Consider the following 25,915-nt stretch of genomic DNA (forward strand, 5'->3'; position numbering starts at 1 on the left):
TTGCGAAATTACTTCTGGTTTCTTCCCAGCGAGTCGAGTGATTGAGTGAGTGAGTGTTCTGCCCACCGGTGGAGATCGTGCACGGTGGATTGGTTGTGGAAAAATCGTTTTCGTTCTCGCATGGGAAGGGAAAACTCCAACAGTTCCAATCGATACGCCACAGCGGGGGGAAGCAGCTCCAAACACGCTGGGTGGCCGTTCAATATCGTGAAGGGTGTGATGCAACAAGTGGGCGAAATAGTTTTCGAAACGTGTTGATTTTGTAATCGAAATGTTCGATTCTTGACGTTTCCCCGTGGCGTTAAGTAGCGGGAGGTGGCGCGGTGAACCGGTTGAAGTGATCGAATTTCATGCAGATGCTTATTAAAAAAAATACTTCGTGAAACCAACAACCGAAATTTTACACGAAAATCACAACATTATATTGTTTCTGTGAAGTTTTAGCAAAGTACAATCTTGATCGAAGGTCCCCAAGTGCCTAAGTTCTCTAAGAATGGTGATGGAGCTGAACAAACACAAATAATTGTAAATGATCGTGAAAGTGTTGCATAACAGGCCAGTGCAAAAGAAATTAATCCATGCTAGCCGAAACGTCCGAGAAATCATCAGTGAGCATCATTTTTGGGACAATCACCAAGCATCATAAACGCACAGCAAAATGTCGTATCGAAGTTACAACGTAAGTAATTGTTTTGAAAGCGAGCAAACGTAAGTAAAACATTATTTTAATGCTTTTTGAAAGTGTTTGAAGTAGCCAAATTTAAACTGAATTGAGTTATTGGAACACTAACAATAAAATACTTACATTGCTTATTACAAAATCGGGTAAGCAGAGGACAAACACAACGCAGACGTAATTGCATAAACAAAGATCAAAGCTGAACACATAGACCAATAGACAATACATCGAAATAGTTTTTATTTGATGTGAACATCATACAAGGACAATAAATAATAAGAACTTGAAAGACATACTGGAATATGCTTTATTTGGAAGACGTAATGCAGAAACATACATATAATATCTTTTTAGAATGTTGAACATCAGTGTCGAGTAGAAAAATGGTTTCAATCAGATAAGAACTAAATTCATACCTTTCTTCTACACAATAGTAAAATTAAAGTAAATTAAAGTAAAGTAAAATTAAGGTAAAATTAATGCTTAGAACTTAAAAAAAGATGATAAATTTAAACCTAGCATAGAACAAACAGAGATAGTTTCATATATGTAGAAATCCATCCTAGGGACGCAAAAGGAAAAGGCATCCACACTTGGTCCAAATTTATCGTCAACCAATTTCGAATCAATGATCGATCCTAAACCCTCTTTCCATCACACACGGATCGTTCGAGTTAGTCGATATTCCTATTTTAGAACGTTTTCCACCCGACCACATCGGGTTTCCATTCGGGGAAAGGAAAACCCGCTGCCCACAGCACCATGCGCATACTGCAGCGCCCGCGTTTTCGCAGCGTGACTTATGAATCATCGGGAAGAGCCGCCGTCAGCTCGTAAGCGACGGAATTTGTGACACTCACCCGAACGGGGCGCCCTTCGCTGGTGGAGTTTGTTTTTCCTCGCCGTCCGACCAAAGTCCATGCACGTCTGTAAAATGTGCTCCCATCCTCTCTCGATGCTCCTCGAACGGTGCAGGCATGTGCATCTAGGAAGCGTGTTTTGAAAAATCAGAACGTTTTCCAACCACCAGCACCCGAACGGGGCAGTGACACGGATTTTACCCCTCCATAAGCGCTGGCGAACGCGAACCACTGCGAATGCTCGTAAAACGTGATGGCGCTGATGGATGCAAAGCGATTCGTTGCGTGAATTGTTTACACGTGGTTTTATTCTTCACCGTCGGGTTTTTTTTTCGCCAGCCGAGTGGGCGTTAGGCCGGTTGAGTACATCAAACACGGCCCTCGTAATCCTCAAGAAGCTGATGCATTCGCTAACGAAGTGCTGAGAGTGCATCTTTTCTCCACAAGCACCACTTGCGAAGAGGATGCGAACGGTGCTTCGTGCCGCAAACTGTGTGTAAACCCTGTTAATTGCACTTTCGAATGAAAACAGGTCATGCGCGGCGCGGTGTGGTGCTACTATATATAACTTGTAAGTCATTAGAAAATTCACCGCAATTAAGTTCTATTGCAGCTGGCAGAAGATAAATAGGTTTAGGATTGTAGGACGTTTTGTGCAAATATTGCGTAGGGTGGGAAAGTTTGTGAACATGTTTATTCTCCGCTCTCAAAATTGATGGACAGTATTTCATTTAAAAGAACTCACCAAAACCCCAAACAATATATTACTTTGCTTAAATAAATCATTAGTTCAATTTAAATAATAATATGACTTAATCATTTCAAATTATTCCATCTTAACAATTCACATAAAAATATATACACAACGGACACACAAATACATTGAATAAATTAAAAATCTTAATTTCTTATCTAAAGTATTGGTTACTTGCCATAAAACTCAAACATTGAGACAGACAGCAAACTCTTCCAGAGATCAAAACATGGTATAGAGTGGAAGTTTGCCCGAATGTTTAGTACTCATAGCCATTTGTTCCGGTCCATTTCAGTATCCTTGGACATCGTCCAGCTATAGCTCAAGCGCCTCATCATCATATGCCAACTCGTCGAGTCTTCCAAGCTCGTACCGAAGCTCTAGAGTACGTATTATGGAGAGTTGGAGTCTCCCGAAAAGGGATTGCTCGAGTGTCTTGTGAACCCTCCCCCCAATGTACCTTATTTGTTGCCCCTTAAATGTGATTTTTATATGCTGTGTTCGACGTTCTCCTCCGTTATCTGTGGTCCTTTGTTTGAGATACGTGTTTAATTCCCTTTAAATGTTTTGATGTGACACTTTCCTTCAATGTTATCAAAAATAATTTGCTTTCCACCAAACCTCGGAATTCGAAACACCGTTACGCAGCAGTCCACCCTGAACTCGATCGGTCGAACCCTTATCACTCCGACCCGCTTGTGTGTCCCTGTTTCCACCCCCCTCGGTCGACGAAACCTTTCGACGATCTTCTGCGTCAATTTCGATGCCAATGTTTGCGTGCGCTTTTGGCTTCGACTTTTGCAGGTTGCGGATGAGCATTCGACCAGGCGACAAACTGTCGTCACGGCTAGCATCGATCTACGCCACTATCGCAACAGACGCTTGGACGTGGTTGGTCGCCAGTTGATTGACAGGTTGGCTTGCCTGCGCGGTTTTGTTTTTCTTCTCTGTGCTATTTCTGTGCGAAAGGGCTTCGAGATTTCCCGCATGGTTGTAGCCGGTGGCAGCGTGCCTTGCACGCAGGACGCTCAACCGGCTTAGTTTGGTCCCCCGAACGTCGATGCCGTACATGCAGACTAGGTGACGAGTGGTTAACACTGTTAATTGCTCCTTGGAAAGGAGAAGCAGCATTTCATTCCTTCGATTGAGATTCCCAAGGGGGAAACCGAATCTAACATGGCGCCAGATTCACGTTTCGTTTTCGCATTCAATGGTAGCCGTGTTTCAGGACACAAATTGCATATTCGCTTGCGAGCCAACGTGAAGTGATTGATTACCACTTCCGCTGCATTTTCGTTGCATTGCAAAACAGACAGCCGCGTTCTAAGCATGAATTCAGGCGAGAAATCCAACCATTTGTCAACCATAACGTATTTCTAGAATCAAAATTGCATGCAGAAATCTCTTTTATGTTCCTTTGTGAATAATAAATTATTTATATTTTGACACCAATTTATTTGAAGTGTTTTTCTGGGTCTGAACGAACCATAACTAATTGGGATGGTAATGTTATTTATTTTATTTGATTGTTTAAATGTTCCTTAATAATCCATATTCGATAACTAACCAAATAATATTATCCCCAACATTTTGTACGCTGTGAATTGTTCTTGTTGTTGGTTTTATTAAAATAATTTATGTTATGTTTTGTTATGTAAAATGCTTAGTACATCTTTTAAGCGTAAGTTTATGTTGATTTTTATAATCCGTAATTGTTTTTTACTAGCTTTTTACAGTGGTCTCCATTTAATCATGAAAAATTACTGATTGCATTGTATTTCCACTCATCTTTCCAGTTCTCGACCGAACCCTCGTCGACCTCCCGGTTCGGTTCGTTGAGTTCCACGAGCACCGGAAGCAGCTACCGCCCGTCATACACCTCCGGCACGTATCGAACGCCTCGGACAACGGCATCGACCGCACCGCCGAGCTCGACCGTGTCATCCTTCATCAGCCGCTACTCGAATTTAGCCGCCGAAAAAGATAAGGATCGGGAGCGGGAAAAAGCGAAGGAGGAAGAGCGCCGCAAGGAGCGGGAGCTGCGCGAGAAGGAACGGGAAAAGGAGCGCGATCGCGAGAAGGAGCGCCTGATCGAAACGTCCAAGAAGCTCGAGGCGGAGCTGAAGGAGAGCAAACCAACGCCGCTGAAGAAGTCCACGCTGATTGCCGCAAAGTACGGCTCGACCAAGGATCTCTCGGAGGAGGCCGGCGCTAAGAGTGCGGCTGGTGGGAGAGCACCCGCCAGTAAGGATGCTGGAACATTGAAGCAGAAAAAGGACAATGCCCCGCCAGTCACCTTCACCACAAGGTACGGGCGGGCGGGAGTGGCACGGGATAAGTCACGCGAACCGAGTCCGGCAACGCGAACAAACTCGTCCACATCGATTGCAGCCCGACCGAGACAGCGAGATCCGAGCCCGGTGGCATCGACGGTTACAGAAAAGGCACGCTCCCGGGATCCGAGTCCGGCAGTGGAACCGAAACGCACCGGAGGCTACGCGTTGGCGATAGCTAGCAAACTGTCCGGATCGAAACTGCCCCAGCAAAACGCTCCCAATGAGTACCGGAGACAGTCCAGCGGGACATCCTTTGCGCAAGGAAGGGCACGATCGCGCGATCCCAGCCCCACGGTACGGACGCGAACTTCTCGAGAGCCGAGTCCGGCGGAACAGCGACGAATACAGCTGGCCAATAAGATGATTGCTACGGCGGCCCGTTCCCGCGATCCTAGCCCAGCTCCGCTGCAGCAGTCCAAATTGCCCAAACAAGGTACCGCGGGCGATCCGAAGCAGAGGTTTACCAGTTCCATCACGATCAAAACTGGACCAGGAACTCGCTCGCGCGATCCGAGTCCGGCGGAGTCGAAGAAAATCCCTACATTTACCCCAGCGAGCAAGTTACGGTCGCGCGATCCAAGTCCGGCCGATGCGAAACGGCAATCCACGGGCAATCTTACCGGCCGGATGTCTCGAACGGGTAACGAAGCTGGTGGTTTGAAAACGCCCACTCTAGGTGCAGGCAAAAAGACACGCGATCCTAGTCCCGCCATCAGCATCAGCAAAGGACGCAGCAGAGATCCAAGCCCAGCCACGGTGACACGCCGACCCTCGCGGGAACCAAGTCCAGCCGAGTCCGTACGGGAGAAGTACGGGTTGGGTGGAACAAGTGCCTATCGGCCTTACGGCCGAACAAACAGTGGACTCCGGTTCGGGGCCAGCGCAAGTCCAATCCCCAAGAGTCCAATCGGAGACATGGCGCTATCTTACATGACGTCCAGTGAAGCTATAGCGGCTCGCACCAGCCGACCTTCGTCTCGCCTGCGACTGAACTCCCAATCCCGCGAACCGTCACAGTGTTCGTCACCGCTGACGGCAAGTCAGATCTTCTCGCCCGAACCGCGAGCCGTGCCCTGTGAGGATCAAAAGCGCGAAGGATCGAGCTCGTCGGAAACTGCCACCACCAGCTCGTCGGAGGAATCGTCCGAGGAAACGGAGAGCAGCGTCGAACCGGAGCCGAAAATCTTCATCGAAGTGACGCTGGTCACTCGTGGAACATCGCCAACGCCACCCGGTGCGACACCGCTGCTGAGAGCCCGCCGGGCAGAAATGTGCAAAACGATCGAGAAGACCATCCAGAAGCAGCTGCTGCCCGTCGAAACGGCGGACAAGCAGGTACAGTCGGATCGGTTGGACGACCCAACGAGGTACCTCCGCTATGGACAACCGTCTGCACGCAGCTGGTCGCCGTTTACCGGGGCATCGTCACCCACCATCGGGTACACGCGGTACTCGAGCGCTTCCTCCCGGTACAGCCGGGACAGCCCGAGCTTGAGCCGCGAAACGAGTGTCAGCTCGTCGAAGAGTGACGTCCCGGAGAAGCGCGAACTGTCCACGCTGGCCGCTCGCGTTAAGGAGCTCAGCCTTTCGAAGTCCAACAGCTCCAAGTCAACGACGAGCCGCTCGTCGACGGGAAGCAGTCCGGGAGTGAAGCTAAAGACGCCTCCCAAGCAAAAGTCACCCGAAAAACCTCCACCTGTACCGGCGAAGGATAGCCCCTCGCCCGTCAAGTCCATCGCGAACAAGGACTTCCGCAAATCGGCCCTAAACATGGGACCCGCTCCAGAGCGTCCCAGGAAATCGTCCTCGTCGTCAAGTAGATCGTCGAGCTCCACCACGAGCTCTTCCTCGGCCGCAACGGCCACTCCACTGGTGGAAGCGAATGGATCGAACAGTCGAATCCCCCAGGGCCGTCAGCAGAACGGGACCAAACCGGTCAAACGCTCCGATCGGTCGGCCTCGGCCAGCTCGGAGGATACCAGCGTTGGCAGTGCGTCGTCGGGAGCCGACACCGATCGGGAGCAGTCGATCACGCGTACGACGGCGAATGAGCTGGACGAGGCGAGTGCCGCGACGGACGCGTCCAACGCCAACAACGAGCTGCTCATGCGTGCGATCCAGCTGGCGACGACGTTTGTCAACAACCAGAACCGCGGCCCAGGCAGTTGGTATGACAACGCTAGCACCACCAGCATGGCCGACAGCTTGGTGGCGGATCCCAGTGGGAAGTCGGGTTGGGAGGCGGGCACGCACTACATGGAGAGTATAAAGGATGACTCCAGCGAGGAGGAGGAAGAGGACGACGACGAACAGCAAGGGGACGGTGGCGATAAATCGGATCTACAGCAAGCGACCTGGTGGAGACGGTCGGGTACCTTCCAGCAGACGGCCACCGTGCAGGACTCGCCCCCCAACGCGCGCAGTTTCACCTATCGCATAAGGCGTGTCGAATCCGGTGAGAAACCGTGGTGGCTTTCAGATGAGGGAAACAAACCGGTACCGGAGCTGGAACCAGATGCGAACGATCTGTCGGCTGGTGATGCCGAAGAGGAGGGCAAGAACATGGGAAATGTCACTGACGATGGTCGTACAACGGCAACGAGTCTGTTCGAAAGCCAGACGCTCAGTCCGTTCCGTCCGATAAGGATTACGCGGGGGGAATCGGGTGAGCGTGCCTGGTGGATGAAGAGTTCAGAAAACGTGGCCACCAAGAGCTCCGGTGAGGCGAGCAAAGAACCAAGCAAGGAGCAAACACCAGAGTCCGTTGGCAAGAAGAGCCCGGGCTACACGGTGTTCAAGCTGGAAGCGGAAGATGAAGCGTGGTGGGAGGAAGCGATGGCGGATCTCGCACGCAAGGAGCAATCCTCCGGTAGCAGTCCGAGCAGCTCTTCCGGAAGTCGTGAACCTTCGAAGGAACCGTCGAAAGAACCGACGCCGGAACCTCGCAGCCAGGGAATCACGCTCACCCGTGTGACGTCCGGTGAGAAGGCGTGGTGGTTGTACAGCTCGGACAAAGTGAACGAGCTGGACTCGGTCGCCGAAACTCGGGCACCAAATGATGGTGAAAGTGCGGAGTCGGTGCGTGAGTGTAGCCCGGTGAAGGCGAAACCGTTCAAGATTACTCGCGTCGAGTCCGGGGAGCAACCGTGGTGGATGCTGGAGACCTCCGACGCTCCCGTGTCCCGGTCGGGCTCGAAGTCGAACGTGGTGAGCCGCTCGAACAGCTTCAACTCGAAATCGGGCGCCAAGCAGACCAGCCCCACCAAGTACCGCATCACCCGAGTCGAATCGGGCGAGAAGGCCTGGTGGATGGCGAGCGATAGTACGGAGGAGTCCGGTGGAAGTCCGCGTAAGCTTTCCTCCTTCGTGGAGCAGCACGGCGAGGAGGAAGCGGACCAACAGAGTGCGGACATTGAGGCGCAGGTCGAGCAGGAGCTCCAGAGTATCACCAACTTTGTCGCTGGTTTGCCAAAGTTCCCGACCGGTGACTTTACGATCGAGCAGATCGACGAAACACCTCCGCTGGGTGATCGTGCCAGTCCGGAAGGGGTGGAGGATAGCCGCCCATCCGGTCGAGCGTCCCCGTACGACAACATTCCCTCCACGATGCCGATTTCGGCGCTCAGTGTGTCACCGGCCCCGGCAATCCACGTGGAAAAAGGTACGACCGTTCCGCCCGTCGGTTCATCGACACGCAAGGAAACTCAATCACCGATCTTCATATCGCGCCACACCAACATCGACGATCTGCTGGGAGGATCCTGCCACCCGCTCAGTCCGATGATGGACCGCATGTTCATCATGGACGGCCTGCAGGAGATCACCCCGAAGGACGTCCGGGTGCACGACAGCACGCCGCAGTTCATCGACTACGCCAGCGCCAACAGGTAAGACGAAACTCACCACTCACCAACTGGTTCGTGTCTTGGCTCGGTCGGAAATCTCACCACTATTTCGTTTCTTCCCATTGCAGATCACAAACACAACCGTCGGTAAGTAAACAAAACGCTCGCACATTCACAACCTCCGTGCCGCCATGCGATCGCGAACACGCGGTCCACGGTCGATGTTCGCGGCTCAAGACAAAAGCAGACAAACACGTGCTGCTTCTCACCGGCTCATCTCACACTCGATCGGGCCTCGTTCCGACGAGAGGTGAGAATTTATTTTTATCTCACGCTTCTACACTCACCGCTCCACACTGCAATGATCCGCATCTGCGCCGGGCGTGTGTTTTGATTTCCACGATTCAACTGGTGCGCGAACTACAAACGGCGAAATTCGGCTTCCGACCGTTCGGTACATGGTTCACGGGACGCGGTTTGGACGCTACGGACCATCTCCATCACCACCTGCGCCAATTTTCCACTGGTGTGGGCGATATGGGTCTGTGGTTATGGTTCTGGTTCGCTCTGCGGGAAGCGAACCTAACGTTTCCGCCGGGTAATGTCGATTCGGACCGAAACATTTGCGATGTACCAATAGTGGAGCAAAGAGTACGTCAGTACGTTCGTTTCTAAGTTTTAGAATTCTGCTGTTTGAGTCATGGTTTTCTCGACTGAATTTGACTTCCCAAAGTTTCTATCTGAATATCTAATATTGGTGAAATATGTACTTGCAGTAGAAATTCAGTGAAGCTGAGTTTGAAGATTTTAACATTAAAACTTGGTATATTTTGTTGATTAAATTTAGTAGAAGTTGATTAAGTTCTGCTTTATTTACAAATTATTCTCTCTTCCAACCTTTGTTGGTAGAATATATTATCGATTTATAGATTCGATCCCTTTTTGAGAAGGCAAATTATTTCTATTACTGTTGGAGCAAATACGGATACCCCAATTTGTGAATATACAATTTATGATAATTAATTGACATTTTTTATTTGTTTATCGAGTTAAAATTGTCAAGGAATTGGAAACAAATTGATCTCAATATTTTTTGAATTTATGTTGACATTAATAATTGATGTTATTTAATAATTTATTACATTTTACTAATTCGGTTGGAAAAGATCTAGTCCAACCTATTGTTCATTATGGCACTCGAAACTACTTCCTGCTTCAACGCCGCCGGTCGTTGACTCCAATCGCCCGTACGTTCTCAGCAAAACACGACACTCAGGGAACGTCAGGGAAACTCCGGTATGTAAATCGGAATGAGGGCTGCCGGAATTATGATCCATGCATCCAACTGTCCTCGTCATTTCACCGTAAGCACTTTGCGACCACACAGCACACGGACAGCTCCTTCCGCAGGGTGACAGTTTCGGATGGTGGCATGCTGTACGGGCGTCACACAAATCACTCCGGAACAGCGCATCATCTTTTTATCCGCGAGATCTACTGCGCCGTCGTCGGGTCGGTTCAGCTTACGTCGGAGCACCCGTTTCGCAATCCGCGCGACGGTCGGCAGTGCAAAGTCAGCAGGCGTGAAATATTTGCATGCACCGCAGGATTTACGACCATGAATTGGGGTTTCAGGCTGAAATCGATCCTGCTCAAAGCAGCAGAGCGGGATGAGGAATCAAAAGGTTTAATTTACACTCAAAGGGAATCGCATCTACGCGATCATTGAATTATGGGGATGTTTTTAAGGAACCACTATAAAATTAAATTTAAAGAAAAGCGTATAAGGTACAAGATTTCTAATTAGAACATATACTTGATGATTTCTACAACTTTTTGATGAAATTATAGTCTACTGTATATCGTCTGAGCCTACTAAGGTATATTCGCACATTGTTGATCATTATAGTCGAATGATCCTCCGAATCAACAATTTAAAATGAAATGAGTAAATAACAAACTTTCAAATTTACTGTCTCTTCATATGGCAGCTCTCCTTATCGACACTTTGTGTAATTAATTGTATCAATTGAGATCTTAATAGAAATTACTTGCACGCGCTTCCCCCCTAACTACGACGGTAGTGCCTTAATGGACACGACTCAGCTAAAACACACGATCACATTTGGGGAAGATGTCGAACGACCTCTGACGTCAACAGGGAACCACATGTTTCTGGAGCGGCGTTTTTGCGCGTTTATCATTTCAACGCGTGCAAAAGTTGCGCCGTCCATTGAAGGCCGAGAGGCGAGGGAGTCTATCACCAGTTCGGGTTTCGGTAATTTTATCGTTTAAAAATAGTCATTATTTCATCAGCGCCGACCAGAAACTCCGCGCAGTGTCTTTACACCGATTGACTCACTATCCACAAAGCGGCGGTGGATAAACATTGCCGCTCGTGCCCGCCACCCCCAGGGAACGTTGGATTACACTCACGGTGTAGTCCCTTTTGCTGCGGGATGCGTCAGTGGTAGAAGTAACCCCGAGTAGACGTTAAGACTTGTGCGCGAAACGGTCAATATTTGATCTCTCCTCGGCTTCACTCGGGAAGGAGGGTTTCTCGTTTTCAAGCGGTCGGGGAAGCGATGCCGGGGGGGGGGGGGGGGGGGGGGGGTCGACAAACAGAGGGAAACCGAAGCTGCCGCGAATGATCATTTTCTTTGTTGGCCTTCAAATGGCTACAATGTTTGCGGCCGGTACGGTGCGCCATTTGGAAGTCGGTGCAAAAGTGAGCAAACTTTGCAAAAAACCAAAAAAAAACCAGCTCGACTCCAACTCACACCAACGCGTGTGCGGAACGCGTTCGTTTTTGCCAAAACCACCCTCCACCCCGTGGGGGGAGTGTGTCCCGAAGGGGTTGGTTTTACCCCCAAATTAACGTAACCTTTGATGGTACGATTTGGGGCTCAGGAAACCTTTCGAGTGTCCAATTGGAGGTCCTGTATGCGATTAGCCTTTTAGGAGGAGTCTAACGAATTCCTTAGAAGTGTAGCGTTCGAAGTGCGCCAACCTTCGGTTGCAGAGATGCACTTTTGGAGACACCATTAGGCAGAACGTTGACTTGTATTGGTGGAAGTCTTGCAGATGCAGCTTTGTTCACAATGTGCAATGGTCGTAACGGTTTTGCGACTATCACAGCGATCATAAAAGAAGGTTGTTGTGGTTTGTTATTTTGAAAACTTTTTTCTCATTTTTGAGAGTTTACATTTACATTCAAATTTAGTGCAAGTTTTATGGCTTTTTTTACTCTGAGAAAACAAACTTTCGTGTTGAATTGCCAATTGCTTTAAATTAATTTTAATGGCTTAGTTCATAAACAATAATGGTAGCTAAATGACCTTCAGCATACTTGTTAAATAAAATTATGATTTATGTAACTTATTTTTCACCGTTGCCAGGATTGATGTTACCAGTTTTTACACTTTATTTATTGTCTTTGAATATGGGACCGTAATTGGGTACCCAAAAAGCACGGAATGCACCATGCAAACCATTTTCAGGCCATTCAGCTGCAGCTTCGATTACTTATAGTGAAGCCGGCATGCTGCCCGAGTGGTGTGCGTGGTCCCCCGGGGGTTGGCCATAACGCAGCCAAAGACTGGTTGGGTTGTATTTCGCACCCCGTCCTCACGGGTGCCCTTCCGCTGGCTCCTTGTGGAGCATAACAAACAGCCGTGCATAAGCCCTCGCCGGGGTGTTGTTTGCACCAACACAGCAACATACACTGGAGTCGAATATCCACCCCGTTGTCCGCGAGGTGACCTACACAGGTGAGTGCCGCTGAGGGCGGGTCGTGTAGCCGGGGTTGGTTGTGTTGGGGGAGGATGGAAAACTAGTTTCAAGGCAAGCCGTCCGCCAGCGATGGATGGTGTTGGCGTGTGAGAGAGCGCAAGCGAAGTAAGAGCGAGTAGGAAAGCGCAACATCGATCGATCCGCACAGCACGGAGCAAGGGAGAAAGAGAGAACCCAAAGAAGAGAGAAAGAGAGGACGTAAGAAAATGCTAAGAAAAAAGGGAAAGAAAAGAGCGAGAACGAGACCGAAAGTACGAGCGAGCGAGAGAGAAAACCGCGAAATGCACGGGCAATAAGCTTTCCGGCCTTTCAACCGGGCCGTTAAGTCAGTCGCCGTGCGATCGTTGCCGCGGAAACTTTGGGTGGATGTTGCTGGTGCCGCCAAGCGTGATCGAAAAGGACTCGAGCAGTGGATCGTACGGCTTAAGGGTAGAAGAAAACGAAGACAGCCATCTTTACCCCTCGCGAGGTGGCTGCAGCGAATGGCAGCTTCGCATAATGGTTTCGTTGCTGCGCGAGTGCTAAGCAAAGTGGAAAGAACGTGAAAATCGATTCCTGTTTGGTTCTATGTGATCTTGGTTTGTTCCTCAATTTGATTTATCCAGTGAATGCTGTGGGGCTTACACCGTTAAACCGTTAAGTTCTTACCAAGTTGTGTGATCGTGCTTTAAAAAAATCCCTTGTGCGCTCGGACCACTTACGAAGGTGTGGAATCCAAATGCAGAAGCAGTAAAGTGTAATAAAAAAGTAGAAACATATTTTACGATAGGAATTTATAAGACCATCACGCTTACCTCGTAGTTTCGTGAAGAGCTCAAAAAGGGTTTAGATTAATCCTTAACAAAATTCAACGCGCTCCTACTTTTAAACATCGGTGATTAATCATACAACATCTTAAGGAAGCCAGAACGGATTGCGTGAAGTTTGACCATCAAAAAGTGAAACGACGAATCGTGGACAGTGTATCTGAAAATACCGGTGCTCACAACGAAATTCGCACACCGTCCGGCCCTTGTCGTGAAGTAAGTCTTCGACCCTCTACCATCACTTTTGGCCCGAAGTGTGCCTAGAAGAGTTGGTTATGGATGGCTGAGCTATTTCTGTGGGGGTTTTTTCTCTCCTATCTTGCCATCTCCAACTGGAAAAGTAAAAGTAAACATTAACGACAACGAAATGGAATGGAGAATAAAATTCTGACGAATGTTCTTAACGACCCCATGGGCAATGTTGAGATTTTCGGAGCTTTATAAGAGGAATGCAATGTGAAGGTCACTTGGTTCGCTGGATATCGATCGGATTGCTTCAACAAAAACAAAAGTAGGGTACTATATAAGGTACAAGGAGGGTTTTACACGATTTCGAGTACCTTTTAAAGCGAAAATCGATAACGCACCTCAGTATTGCATAACAACCCGAGGTACTGGTCCCATAAATACATGCAACGAATCCGGTGTTTGCGTGGCGTTTAAGAATTCATGCCCACACAGAAGGACAGCGTGGCATGGGCTGCCGGTACATTCTCCTCGCATTCGGCCCGGGCGCCACCGAACGTGTGTTGGAAATTAAATTATATGCACTGTGAACAGGCACTCGGGCAGCAAACGCAAAAAAAAGAAAGCAATTGAAAATTCTAGCCACCACCGATCAGGTCCACCGAGAGAAAGACGTGTATCCAGCCGGCGATAAGCCAGACGCCATCGCCACAACACCGTTTCCCGGTCGCGCGAAGGCAAACAGCTGAGCTCGAACTGCCGGCAGTTAGAACCGGTGTCATGACCGATACACGGTTGGCTGCCTGGCGAGCGGTTCACAAAATGGTCGGTACAGTTAGTGGCCAATTATTTTGCCATCTAGCAGGCCGTGGTGGCAGGCAGCACTCAACGGTTCGCCTTTCTCCCTGTTGACAGGTTTGTCTTGCTTCGCCGGAGTGATAATAAAGTGGCACAGTGAACGAAAAAAACACAACTTTCCGCAAACTATCCCTTCCTGTGGATACGCGCGTTATCGTGCTCGATACGACCGATATTATTTGCACACTTTTTTGTGTTGTCGAAACGAACCAACACCAGAGGGACCGATTTCCATGGGGTTGACAACAACAAAAAAAACTATGCCTTTTTAGCACCATGGCGTCACATTTTTCGGGCAAAAGATAAAGTTATCTTTGCGATCGTCGCGTGGTTTTTTTCCTATCCGAACCTCACAGAAGGTAATGTGTGCTTACGAGGAGAAAAAAACCAATAGTGACACTACGGATGTTGCTCATTCTTTACATTGCTCTCGCCGAAAAAGTGTCACTTTTTTGTAGCTTCCATCATTTTTGGGGCATTTGTCATAGTGGAATTTGGTGGAAAAAAATTCAAAGCTATAGATAAAGTGACGTTGAAAGGGAACGAACTTGGTAATATAATTAAAAAGACTTCTTTTTCTACAAAACTTTCGTTTTTATTTATCTAGAATGATAGTTTGATAGGCTCATTAGTTCGAAGTAGTCCTAAAAATCTGTGTGCATCTTTATGAAAATATATGATGAACATCTCTATGGAAAATATTAATACAACAATACAATGTTTCTGATTCCATCAAATCAAAATATTTAAATTTGATTTGTTAATCAGTTACGTGCCGCAAATAACTCTTCAAGGGAATCGTTCTGTTGAGTGAATGAATAGAATTGCGGAGATTTCAAAATATTGGCTACAATAATTTTAATTTATTGTTTGTTTAACGAGCAATGTTGGAAGCATTTATGGCTCCTGGCTATAAATTTATGGCTAAAAGCATATAAAAACAAAATTTTACATTTTAAGTCAATTTTACTTTGAACTGAAGAGTCATGGCTCATGAAATGTAAATCTTTCGAGCTATTTCGGGCATCAACACAGGCGGGTAGAAATAGTCCGTCTATTATGTTATGAAATATGGGACGTAAAGAGGCAAAGATGCAGACACCTGTTGAGGTATAAATATTTACAGTATGCTGGCACCGGTTCCGGTGTTTCACCGTACCATTGACATTTAATCCCGGCCAACGATCAACGAGCAACGCTGAGGATCGAGGGGAGAATATTGATTTATGCGCTCGAGCTGGTAGATTAATTTCGCCGATATCCCATTGGACGGGACTACGTGTCTTCTCGTCGTCATAGCTCCACGTCAGGTACGGTTGTACACGAAAATGCCAGCGCTGGCGGTAGCATTTGCGACTGCAAGAACCGTTTAGCCGTTCGAACTCGCTGGTCTCGAAACAAACGAACGGGACCGAGACCTCACCGCTAACCGTTTGTAAGCGAGGTCGGGGTTCGGTGGAAAATGGTGCGCGAGATTTTGCCTCCAACACGTTGCAGCCCGGGCTTGCAGTCCGGGCTTTGCAAGAAGCAAGAAGAAGTTCATTTTCCGCCCGCGTGCCATGCCCTTCGGTGCCCTTTTACGCCAATTGGATGCCAGAGAAAGCCCCAACCGATTCGCAACGTACTCACAACGGTCTGGTTTTCTTTCCTTTTCCCACCCGCCCCGTCGGTGCAGGTCTGTAGCTCGCAGAGTTTGCTCGTTTCACGGATGCGGATCGATGAAAAATGGTGCCTTTGACCTCTGCAGACTCCATCCATGGGGATGGAGGGGGGGGGGGGGGGGGGGGAGGAATGAAATGCTACGCATTCTGCCCGGATAGTTTCCCCTAGTCTAAACCAGTACTTCTCCCTGCTTTAAACGCTCCACGGTTTGTGGCTCGCCCTCATTCCCCTGCCTAATCCACCGAACGATCGTGCGACGAAGCAAAACCAAAACAAAGACCCACAAGCGTCCAAATCAGATCATAATACCTCGCGCCACCCAAAACCCCGCCTGGACGACCGCGAAACCTCAACCCCATCATCCGGAAACGATGGCTTATTTATCGATCGATGCGGCTGCGCCGTCACATTCGCGATCCGCGCTTTGCTCGTTCGGGCGAAGAATTCAATCCGATTCTTCCCAGGGCCGCTGCTTTGCCACCGGTCCGGACTGGTTTCGGTCTTACCCCCTCGCTCGAGATGGTCTTGAACTTGGGTGCGGATTTGTTTACCACTAGTCCAGTCGAGTCTATCGTAACGCTGGCTCGATTGTTGCGTGTCCAACGGTGTCGCACGCTAGGAAACTGTGCCGTTGGACCTCGCCTGCTAACCGGACTAGCTCCAGACTGAGGGAGCTATTGATTTTCCCCAGATCCCAGAAGTTCTGAATGTTTCCCGGTGGCTCCTGCTCCCTGGTGGCTATTCGCAAGGTCAGAACGTTGCTTAATGCTTCCGTTCGGTGGGGAACTTAGCTCCCGAACCCGGCTGAAGCGAACGACCCGTTCATTGATAAGAATAAACATTCGCGCTGCCTCAATTTATGTACCGGCCGGGAACAACGTTCCCAGGTCACAGCGACGCCGTTTCGTGCGCGATTTGCTGGGAAACAGGTTTCGAGCGCCGTCGATGGGAAGAAACCCAAATAACAAAAAAAAACGGGCACATACACACAGCACGGCCAGCTTGGACCGCTGCAACTGGGGCTCAGCCGAGTGGATATGTACATACCTAAAGACCGGCGGAATCGGTCCGTCCTTGCGTCCGCCGTCAGACACTGCCCGGTTTGCTAGAGGCGAAACACCAGCTCGCGGAAGGTGTTCCACACGGAACAGTGCTATCTTCCATCTTTCACGTCGTCCCCGGCCGCGTTTGCCGTTTTTGCAACACCACCACAGCGCCAGCGGTGAGCGAAACAGGCAAACGAGTTGCCAATGGAGGTAAAATAAACGACGACGCGCCCAAGAATCGCTTCCCTTCCCCGCCTCCCCGGAGCAGGTTTAGGGCGTCTCGGAAAGCGGCCAGCGTCGCAGTGTGTCGCTGTGGTTCGGTCCGAGATTGGCGCGGTCCAAACCTGTTCTGGTTTAGGATGAGATTGCGCCTGTGTGTGCGAACAATGTGTAACAGTTGGCGTCCGAGGTTTGGACCTACGGACCAGAGCAAGTCCTCTGGAATGGTGGTACCTGCTGGAGCACTTTGATTCCTTCTTTTGGGGCAATCGAGTGGAAGAACTCAAATTGGCTGGGTCGGTTCGGGGAGGCTTTTCTTTTCGGCTTTGCCTAACGTCCGTCGTGTGACAGTCCGTTGGCCAGCTGGACGGTGTCTCAAAAATAAACCCCACACACGCGCACGCCTATAGACACACAACAACCGGTGACGATGCTTGTCCGACGGAAAGCATTTGTTCTCGCTCGTGTGTATCCCTTCCAAAGAGCCTTAAATGGATACTCCAGCATCCTTCGGCAATGCCGACCAGACCTGAGGCGGCTGTAATGAAATATTCATGTCCGAAAACGCATGGAAGCGCTGCAGAATGGTCCCCTGCGGTGCGGCGCGCAACCGTTGGATAAAACATGCGGCTTCGACCGTCGGTGGAACCGAACCCAGGGAAAAACAACCTGAGGGGGAAGGAAAAATAATTTCGTACGGCCCCGAAAAAATTGAGCGATTGAATCGCCCGACCAAATGGACGGCCGAATAATGAATGATGAGGTGTTCGGGTGGAAACATTGGCCGTTCGATTGAAAAGGAAGCAATCGAGCAGAAAAATGAAAATTATATGACCAGCCGAAGGGTGGGGGAGGGCGGGAGGAGATGTAGGTGAATGGGGTAGGCGCGGTTGATGAAAACTGATACCCTGGGCCAATGGATGATGGCGTCAGTTTGGCGATGGGCCGTTTTTGTTGCATATGGATACAGCTGAAGCTTTCCGGAGCGTGGAAGGAAATAAAAAGCGACAAAACTGCTTCGCCGTGTTTTCGCGGACATTGTCATTAATGTGGAAATGTAACACAAAATGAGCAAAAGGGCTTTCAGAACTGAAATTGTTTTCCTTTTTTGCTTCGAACAATTCGATTTGTTGAATTGAAAACACAACTGTACTCGCTTTCGTAAATTATTAACAAACAGAAATTGAACACACCGTAAAAACAAACATAACATCAGCAGGATTTTTTTACAACCATTCTTAAGTACTCAACATATACTTAGTATGACAAACATTTTGATTACGATAACGTTTTCAATGAAATCGTTTTTGCATATTCGACAATTGTTTTGATGATTGGAAGGTTTATTTTTCTTTTGTCAGTCGATTTCTAAAGATGCTTTAAATGAATAAAAATATGTAATAAACAAACGTTTATTATGTTTCAATAGCTAGCACAATGTCCTAAGCCATACAATTCACGGAAACCCAAAACATATACTTTCGAATGCTACCTGTTTTGATCTTTCAGAACAGTTTGTTCACGAAAGAGAATAAATGCTGCACTTCGGGTAATGAATGGGCAGTGCCGGCGATGGAAATCGAGAAACCATTCAGACCAAATTTTACAACTCATCCTTTTGCGGAAATCGAAAGGATTTACTGGGGCCGGAAGAGTAATTAAGGTTGATTAGAGCATTAAAATCGACTCGCCACAACAGGTAGCGCGGAGGGAAAACATTAAATCACTCGTCAAAATTATCCTCTCCCGATAATGGGCACCGTCGGTTAATGCGCGATTAAAGCAATCACCGCGCAGCGCCGTGTTCCCGCGGGAGACGCGGTGGCCTTCGCCCGATGGAACCACGTTGGCCATCGGTGGCCATTTTCAGCCGAGAGGGCGGATGCATTAGATCGAAAGTGGCTTCCGCTGGCGTACGTTCTAGACTTCGCAAGGGTTCGATTGGCTTCCTGTAGTGGTGGTGTTTCTCTCTTTCACCGTGCACAACTGGTTTTATCTCCGGCTCCGGAAGTCGGTCATTGCGAACTTCGTTCTTACATCCCCGGGGCTCCAACCGCTTTCCCGGTCGTGGGAGAGTGCAGTGAAGAGGATTAGGAATTTATGGTCATATGGGAAACGGACTGCTTTGAATTGCAAATGAGATCTATCCAGCAGGAGATCCTCGGGAAAACATTGGTTTCCGTCGGCCGGAGGGGTCACTTACAAAAGGGAGTGGGGGAGTAGTTCAATGAATAACCTTTTGCCTTAAAACTAGCCTTTTAATCCTTCCAAAATAGAGGAACCACACATATAAATCTTCCAAGGAGTACACGACTCCACGATCGACCGTAAAGCAAATGATATTTTAATTTCCATGTCATGGATGGTTACCCACCTTATCCCGACCGTGTTCACCTTTTTCCCGCCTCCCTAGTGATGGCACTATGTGCCATCAGGTGGCCATTGTCATCAGGCTGGAACGATCGAAATCATTTTTCTACCAATTTTATGCTCTTTTTTCATGGGAATTCGTTTGCATAATTTCATGCTGCCAACGCTCGTCTTCGGAGAATCTCTTCAACGTTCTGATGCAGGAGAATTTTGGGGATGGAGGAGTGGAACTCCCGGGTGGTTGTGTGTTGGCTGTGCACTGTGACTGATGACATCAGAATATGGTGGAAAGCCAAAACAAAACGCCAAAACGATGAAAATGAAACTGATAGAGTTGCTTCAAACCTAAATAACGTAACATCGCCTCCGTATCGCCTTGATCTTGGGTTTGGTCGGAGTGACCCCAGTCAGTCAGTCAGTCATTCCTGCCCTCCGGATTCCGGTCCCTGGGAACGACCTCTTTGCCACTTTGTTGGGGTAAGCTAACCGGGACAAAAAGTTTGGTGGACTTGCATGAAGCAAATGCTGTAAAATATTGGTTTTATGCTTTCCGAGAAGGTTTGTCTTACCGTTTTACGTGTGAGTCTAACACGCGGCTCGCAGGTAATTTTTACATGACGCTAGGGTAGGTTATCGTTAGATCTTCGATAAGAATCTTAACACGATCAGCGGATAATCGTATACCATTTCTGACACTTTGTCTACCTTGGAGATAAACAACTTACTTAAAAACTGTGGATATTCATAAATTGTACCATCTCCGGAATATCCGATAAATAAACAAATATTTGGGAACAGGTTCTGTGTCTCAAAGTGAGCATCAACACGCCCATTATCTCCCTTTGGCTTCTATGGTGGCATTCACAATACTTGCTAGAGGACAAGTCCAGCCAAATAGTTGCATTCTGACTCATCGTCCACATTAAACCACTAAGCAGATAAAATAATCCCAAATAGCTGAGGTAAAGGGCGAGACTATCGTGACTACGAGTTAAACTCTCCTTTGCTCGTGGATAATTCTGTGGCACACGCGGCCTAATGGGTGCTTGACGATTTGGACGGATAAGAATACAACCGGGACGGTTCTCCATTACGGAATGTTCTCAAAACCCTGCTGGGAAAGAATTTAAGGTTCACTTTAGTTCGCGAGCAGCGTGTAATTTCAGCGCATCATTACAACCTACTGCGCGCTGGTGCAGGAACAACAATTTAAATTCAATTACACGTTGTAAATTCCACACCATCCATCGGTGATTCCAGCGACCACCGGAGGGTTAAGAACCAGCTCGAGGTCCGTCGGCGCTCGCAGCAAGGGAAGCGTGAAGGGCAAAGGATTTTTTGTCGCGCCACCTTGGGAAAACAAGTCCATTCCCCGACGCGTCGTTCCGGTTCGCAGGAGAAAGGGCTTGCACACACATCTAACTCAACCACTTTCTCGCGATGCACGGTCACGGTTCCTGTGACGCGTTTTCGGTGGCCACCGCCAACACAATGGTGTGAAATGGATGTCTTCTGGAGCACGTTCCTGGAAGCGCTGACCACAATACCTTAAGCGGGTGTGTTGTCTCTAGCATGTGTTTTGACCTCTTAATACTTCCTTGCTTGCGGTTTCAATTTTTAAACTAACAGATGTAAGGATTTCTAAAAGGGTTTCTTTAAGGCAAACCAAGCAAACTGTTGATTCGCCATGACCTATAAATTAAATTAAAAAAAAAACAGCATTGATCTTTATTTGAGGACCGTAAAAACACGAGAACATACAGGCATAGCCAATGAGAGTGTAAGAAAGTTTACGTTTCACTTTTCATCTGGTCAACATCATCACTCGAAGATAAAAACAAACAACAAGCAAGAAACAGCTATCGGGAATTATCTATCTCGCTACCGCATGACGCCATCGGTGAGGGTTCGTTTTGCTTCTTTTCCGTTTCTCTCGTTTGACTTCAGCATGATTTTTGACAATCTGTTGAAAAGGGGTTTCTTCGCTGTTTCTTCAAATTTTTAACTTCTTGCACCCGATAGCTTCTTTCGTTCACGGTTTCACGGATAATTGTTATTACCCGCAAGTAATTAACTTTGGCCCGGTGTGGGTTTTTTTGTCTTTCTCTTGTCTCTCTTGTTTTGAGGAAACTTTCTCTACACTTCCCCATTTGTACCCCATCCAATGTACGTAGATCTAGAGAATTTGGTTTTGTTCGGTTTAACTCAAATTTTTCCGGCTCGTGTTCACTTTTGTATTTCGCTAGTGTTTCATTGCATTTCATCAACTCAAGGAGGGTATCGGACAATTTGATTCCATTCCGGTACCACTGGTTCGTGTCAATCCTGTTCCTTCCGTTTGTCGCCATGAGCTAGGATTATTGAATAGTAATCACGCAAGGGAAAGCAGAGCAAGGAGCGCACATCATCCCTAATCGATTTTTAAACATTATTACCCATGTTGATCACGAGCTATTGGTCCGCTGTTTATAAAGCAATAGACATTGCAGTGACGCAGGGTAATTGGGGGAATGTTCATACTATGTGGTCATCATTGTTGGATATCTAAGCTGCTTTTCTGACATGAAAATAACTTCCTGGTTTTTTGTTTTTTGTGAACATATTCTTCGATCTTGTTTGTTTCAAAATCATTTTTACAATAACAAATGATTTTATTTGTCTTACAAACTTAAAACAAAAGCTGTAGCATAAGCAAAAACGTCAAGAGAACATAAGAAACGAACCTTGTTGCAGTTTTTGAAGAATCCCGGTACAAAAAGACATTGACTTCTTGGGCGTGGGAAAGAAGTGCTGTTTTTTCTCCCATTGAATTCTTCCATCGAGCGCAATGAAGGATAAAGTAGAATGTTTGTCGTAAGACCTGAGCATGAAGAACCTGAGCGGCTCAGATGAATCTCTCCTGCCACGATATCTCACGTGCAATATCTTCATTTAGTGTTTTTCCTCCTTCGGGATCATCTTCGCGAGTAACCGAGCATCTGATCTCTAAATCATGACGCGCTGTTTGCGCGATGTCGATCGACGCAGAACGAAAAAAGTCAACAAAGAATCCAGCGTGTTGCCTCTCCAGTGATGGGCCAATGGTTGGGACAGAGGAAAAAACGGTTCGTAGGACTTCGGTACCGAACTGTCGACGGTGGAACTAATGATTAAATTTAATTTGAACCCTACCGTACCCGAGGGCGAGTCCTCGGCGATCGAAACGGCTTGGATCTCCCGTGTCTAGAACGGCTCGATTCCGTTCCCAGGCGTAGATCATAGAACCGGTGGCCGACGCTGGTGCTCGATGGATAGTTTGTTTGCTTTTGGGACTTCCTTCCTGTGTGTCGGTGCGTTCCCCTGCCCCGCGTGGAATGTTTTTCATTTCCCATAGCGCCAACGCGACCATAACGGATCGGTGGATAGGAAACTGGCCGACACTGTGACACTGTACAAGAGACGAGACGAGTGCCCGCCGGAGATGGAACGAACGCGCTGGAAAAGGTGAACGCGGAAAGGTCGGAATGCTACCTCTAGGGTCTGTTTCTTGTTCTGCCTTCCCCGTCTTTTGCCGCCGGGACGCCTTTTTATGCCTACCACCGTCCTTACGGTCGACGAAGGGAACCGGGTTCTTTCCACCGCGTCACGGCAGGTGGAAAGTGCGTGGAACAATCCACGGGCAGCTAATGAGTGATTCAGTCTCCGTGATATGTAATGCGTCACCCGTCGGCGTGTCGTACACGCTGGCTGCGAGCTAGGAGTTGCCCTTCGTCTCGGTACGGTCAAGAATCTCTGCCCGTCCCGCGAGGTGTTAAGAGGTTAGAAAGAGGGAATCTGAAGAATGTCGATGCCGGGTCCATCGACAGGCCGACGATCGTCCCGCGCCGCGCTCGACTTTTATTGCATTCTCACTTTATCAGACCCTCTTCGGGGGAACTACCTTGCCACGAATGTGAGAAAGAAAAAGGAAGGGAACGCTTTTCTTCTGGTAATACTTCCTGAAGAAAAATAAATTTACACAGACACACACTCAGGCACACACTGTTGATCGACGCTTGATCGACGTTGAATTTAGATTTCTAGCTCGGCATCGAAGGCCGCCGAAGACGTTGATGCCGCGTTGTTTCTTGGCGCTGGCGATGAATCATGTTCGATTTCCGAGCGCAAATTGCAGCACACCTTGTTGTTTCGAGTCGTAAAGATGTGAAAAATCTGGGATTTGGCAAGCTTTAACACTGCATGCTCTAGATAAATCATTTGCTAGGAGGAAAACATTGTTAGTTCAAAGCAACTTTGTTCAAAAAATTAGTCTCAAAAACAAAACAACTCCATTCCTCAAGTATAAGATCGTTTTAAAAATAATGGCGTTTTAAAACATGGAAAAAATGGCTCACGTATTAGCCATAAAAAAGTAAAATTTATAATTTGAAAACCACCTTTAAATTTTGTTTTGTTTTAAACATTTCGTTCGCAATGTTTTTATTGCAGGGTTTTTCACTCAAGCTCCTATATCGGCTTTATAATTTAAAATGCTGCGATTCTCATTTCAATTGACATCGCTATAGTTAAAATGATCGTATTATAAAATCAACTGATGCTGTTGGATTATCATGTGGTGCAGTTAGAAATGATGCTGCTTCCTTTCAATATTAGAAATATTATTTTCCCCCTTTATTAGAAGATTATTCGTTGTATGAAATTTGACATAACACAATTATATTTTGTTTGTCACGTATCGGATCCGAGAAACTGTTGTCGTTTAATTTTCTTTTCATTGTCATGTTTGGAAAAAACAGATTCATCTCAAAGAGACCAAACTGTTGCCAAAGGTTCTTAATTACATGAAGGTGATGAAGCGTTGTCCGTTTATGTCACTAAACTGAACATCCCTACAGTTTACACATCTTCACCTCGCGCCACGAACAACATGGGCCGTTTTCCTTTATTTATTTTCACATAATTTTTCACTTCATTAACCCCTTCGATCCATGAATGGACGGCCCCGTACTCGGCTCGGTCTGTTGGTGGCGATAATGTTCGCTCGCCGCTCACCAATATTCCATTAGCGGTGGCCGATCTTATGCCCGGCCGGGGTGAGTACGCGCTTGGGAGCTTCCAAATTTATAATTATGCAAAGCGCCACCGCCGCAGGGTATTAACAGGGTCGGCGGTTTTTATGGTTGGCCGGTGGGGAGGTGGTGAAAATCATTATGTCTCAATAGTGTCCAATCCGGTGGAAGAGAGCGGGATGTCCCGGACACGAAAGGAAGCTGGGCTGGGCATGGCAGTAAGTACGCACGGTCAAAACCGCCAGAATCCACAATCCCGGCAAATATGCATACATGCATCTGCCCCACGGGGTGTATTCATGTGTGTGTGTGTGTGCGATCGAGCATGTATGTTGCGTCAAAATGTTGCGGCGTCTGGCGTCATTCCAAAACGTGACCAGAAAGCGATAATTGATCGGCAAACAGAAGAGAAGCGAAGAGAGGGCAAGTTGTGGAAATTGAACTGAAAATCCGCTTCACTTTACGCCCCTCCAGTTGAAGTTGGTGTGGGTGGAGGCGCAGTGCACAGGGGGCGCCTAGGTGAGGATGAACCAAAAGAGGAAGCGAGCGAAATGTTCGGAAAAGTTTTCGACCCGGATTATGCATATTTTTAGAGCTGCATAAAAAAAGGCGGGAAGGGGTAGAGAGATGTTGAGCGATAGATAAATCTCGGCGAGGTCGGTTGAAGAGTTTGGAAATTGAGTTCCCGAGTGGGGCTTCGAGTGGGAAAACCACCCCCGGCTAAGGCTAGAATCTCGGACAGTTTCTGCTGCCTGTCAGCACTTTAATCTGTAGAATGTCATAAGGTCAATTAAGTTGTTAGTTTTGACGGTTTATCTCTCCTAGCTGCATTTTTATTTATGAGGTTTTCTTCTACTATATGTATATTTTGAATTGATTCCTATAACTTTTACATTCATTTAATTAAGGATTAACAAAGTTGATCTTTTTCAAGGAACTGCAGCACGAAAATTCATCCAATCTTCGATAGTAATTGACTGCTATAATTATATTTGTACCCCCTTTCGCACGCCGGTGCACCTTTTGGAAAGGTGGCGCAAACATGTCGAGTATCGATTTTGTAACGAACCACCTTCGAACCGCGTGCGGCCTTCAAACGGCGCCAGCTCGTTGATCGATATACATTTTCTGCGCAATTAAGCCGGGCATGTGTGTAATTTTGTGGCTTTTATCTTCAAGCCGACTTGCTGGAAGCGCCGGACGAGACATCTTGGGCCGCTTTTGGTTTACTTGCTTATTTGCTCCTCAACAACACCAACATCAACAACACGGAATGTCTAGCGAGAAGAAAGAGTATCAACTTCCCTCTGTTGGCCCCGTTTCGTTGCGCCTCGTTGGCGAACCGATCGGATCCGTTTGTAGCGTTTTGCGGTTGTGGGGATGATTCTTCGGATGCATCTAAGACTAAAACCTTCGCGGAGTCTGTGGTAATGGTTAATCTTCCCTTCTTCAGG

At 47.7% G+C, this 25,915-nt stretch overlaps 1 protein-coding gene across 1 annotated transcript; it reads left to right on the forward strand.

The window, feature by feature from the left end:
* The first annotated feature begins 658 nt into the window (after positions 1-658).
* LOC131294260 (serine/arginine repetitive matrix protein 2-like) lies at positions 659-24,980 on the forward strand. Its single transcript, XM_058322306.1, has 4 exons — positions 659-679; positions 4,090-8,516; positions 8,603-8,621; positions 24,936-24,980. The coding sequence occupies exons 1-4, from the start codon at positions 659-661 to the stop codon at positions 24,978-24,980; spliced, it is 4,512 nt and encodes a 1,503-aa protein (XP_058178289.1).
* Positions 24,981-25,915: the final 935 nt, after the last annotated feature.

The sequence above is a fragment of the Anopheles ziemanni genome, chromosome 2, assembly GCF_943734765.1.
Source record: "Anopheles ziemanni chromosome 2, idAnoZiCoDA_A2_x.2, whole genome shotgun sequence".
Classification (NCBI taxonomy): domain Eukaryota; kingdom Metazoa; phylum Arthropoda; class Insecta; order Diptera; family Culicidae; genus Anopheles; species Anopheles ziemanni.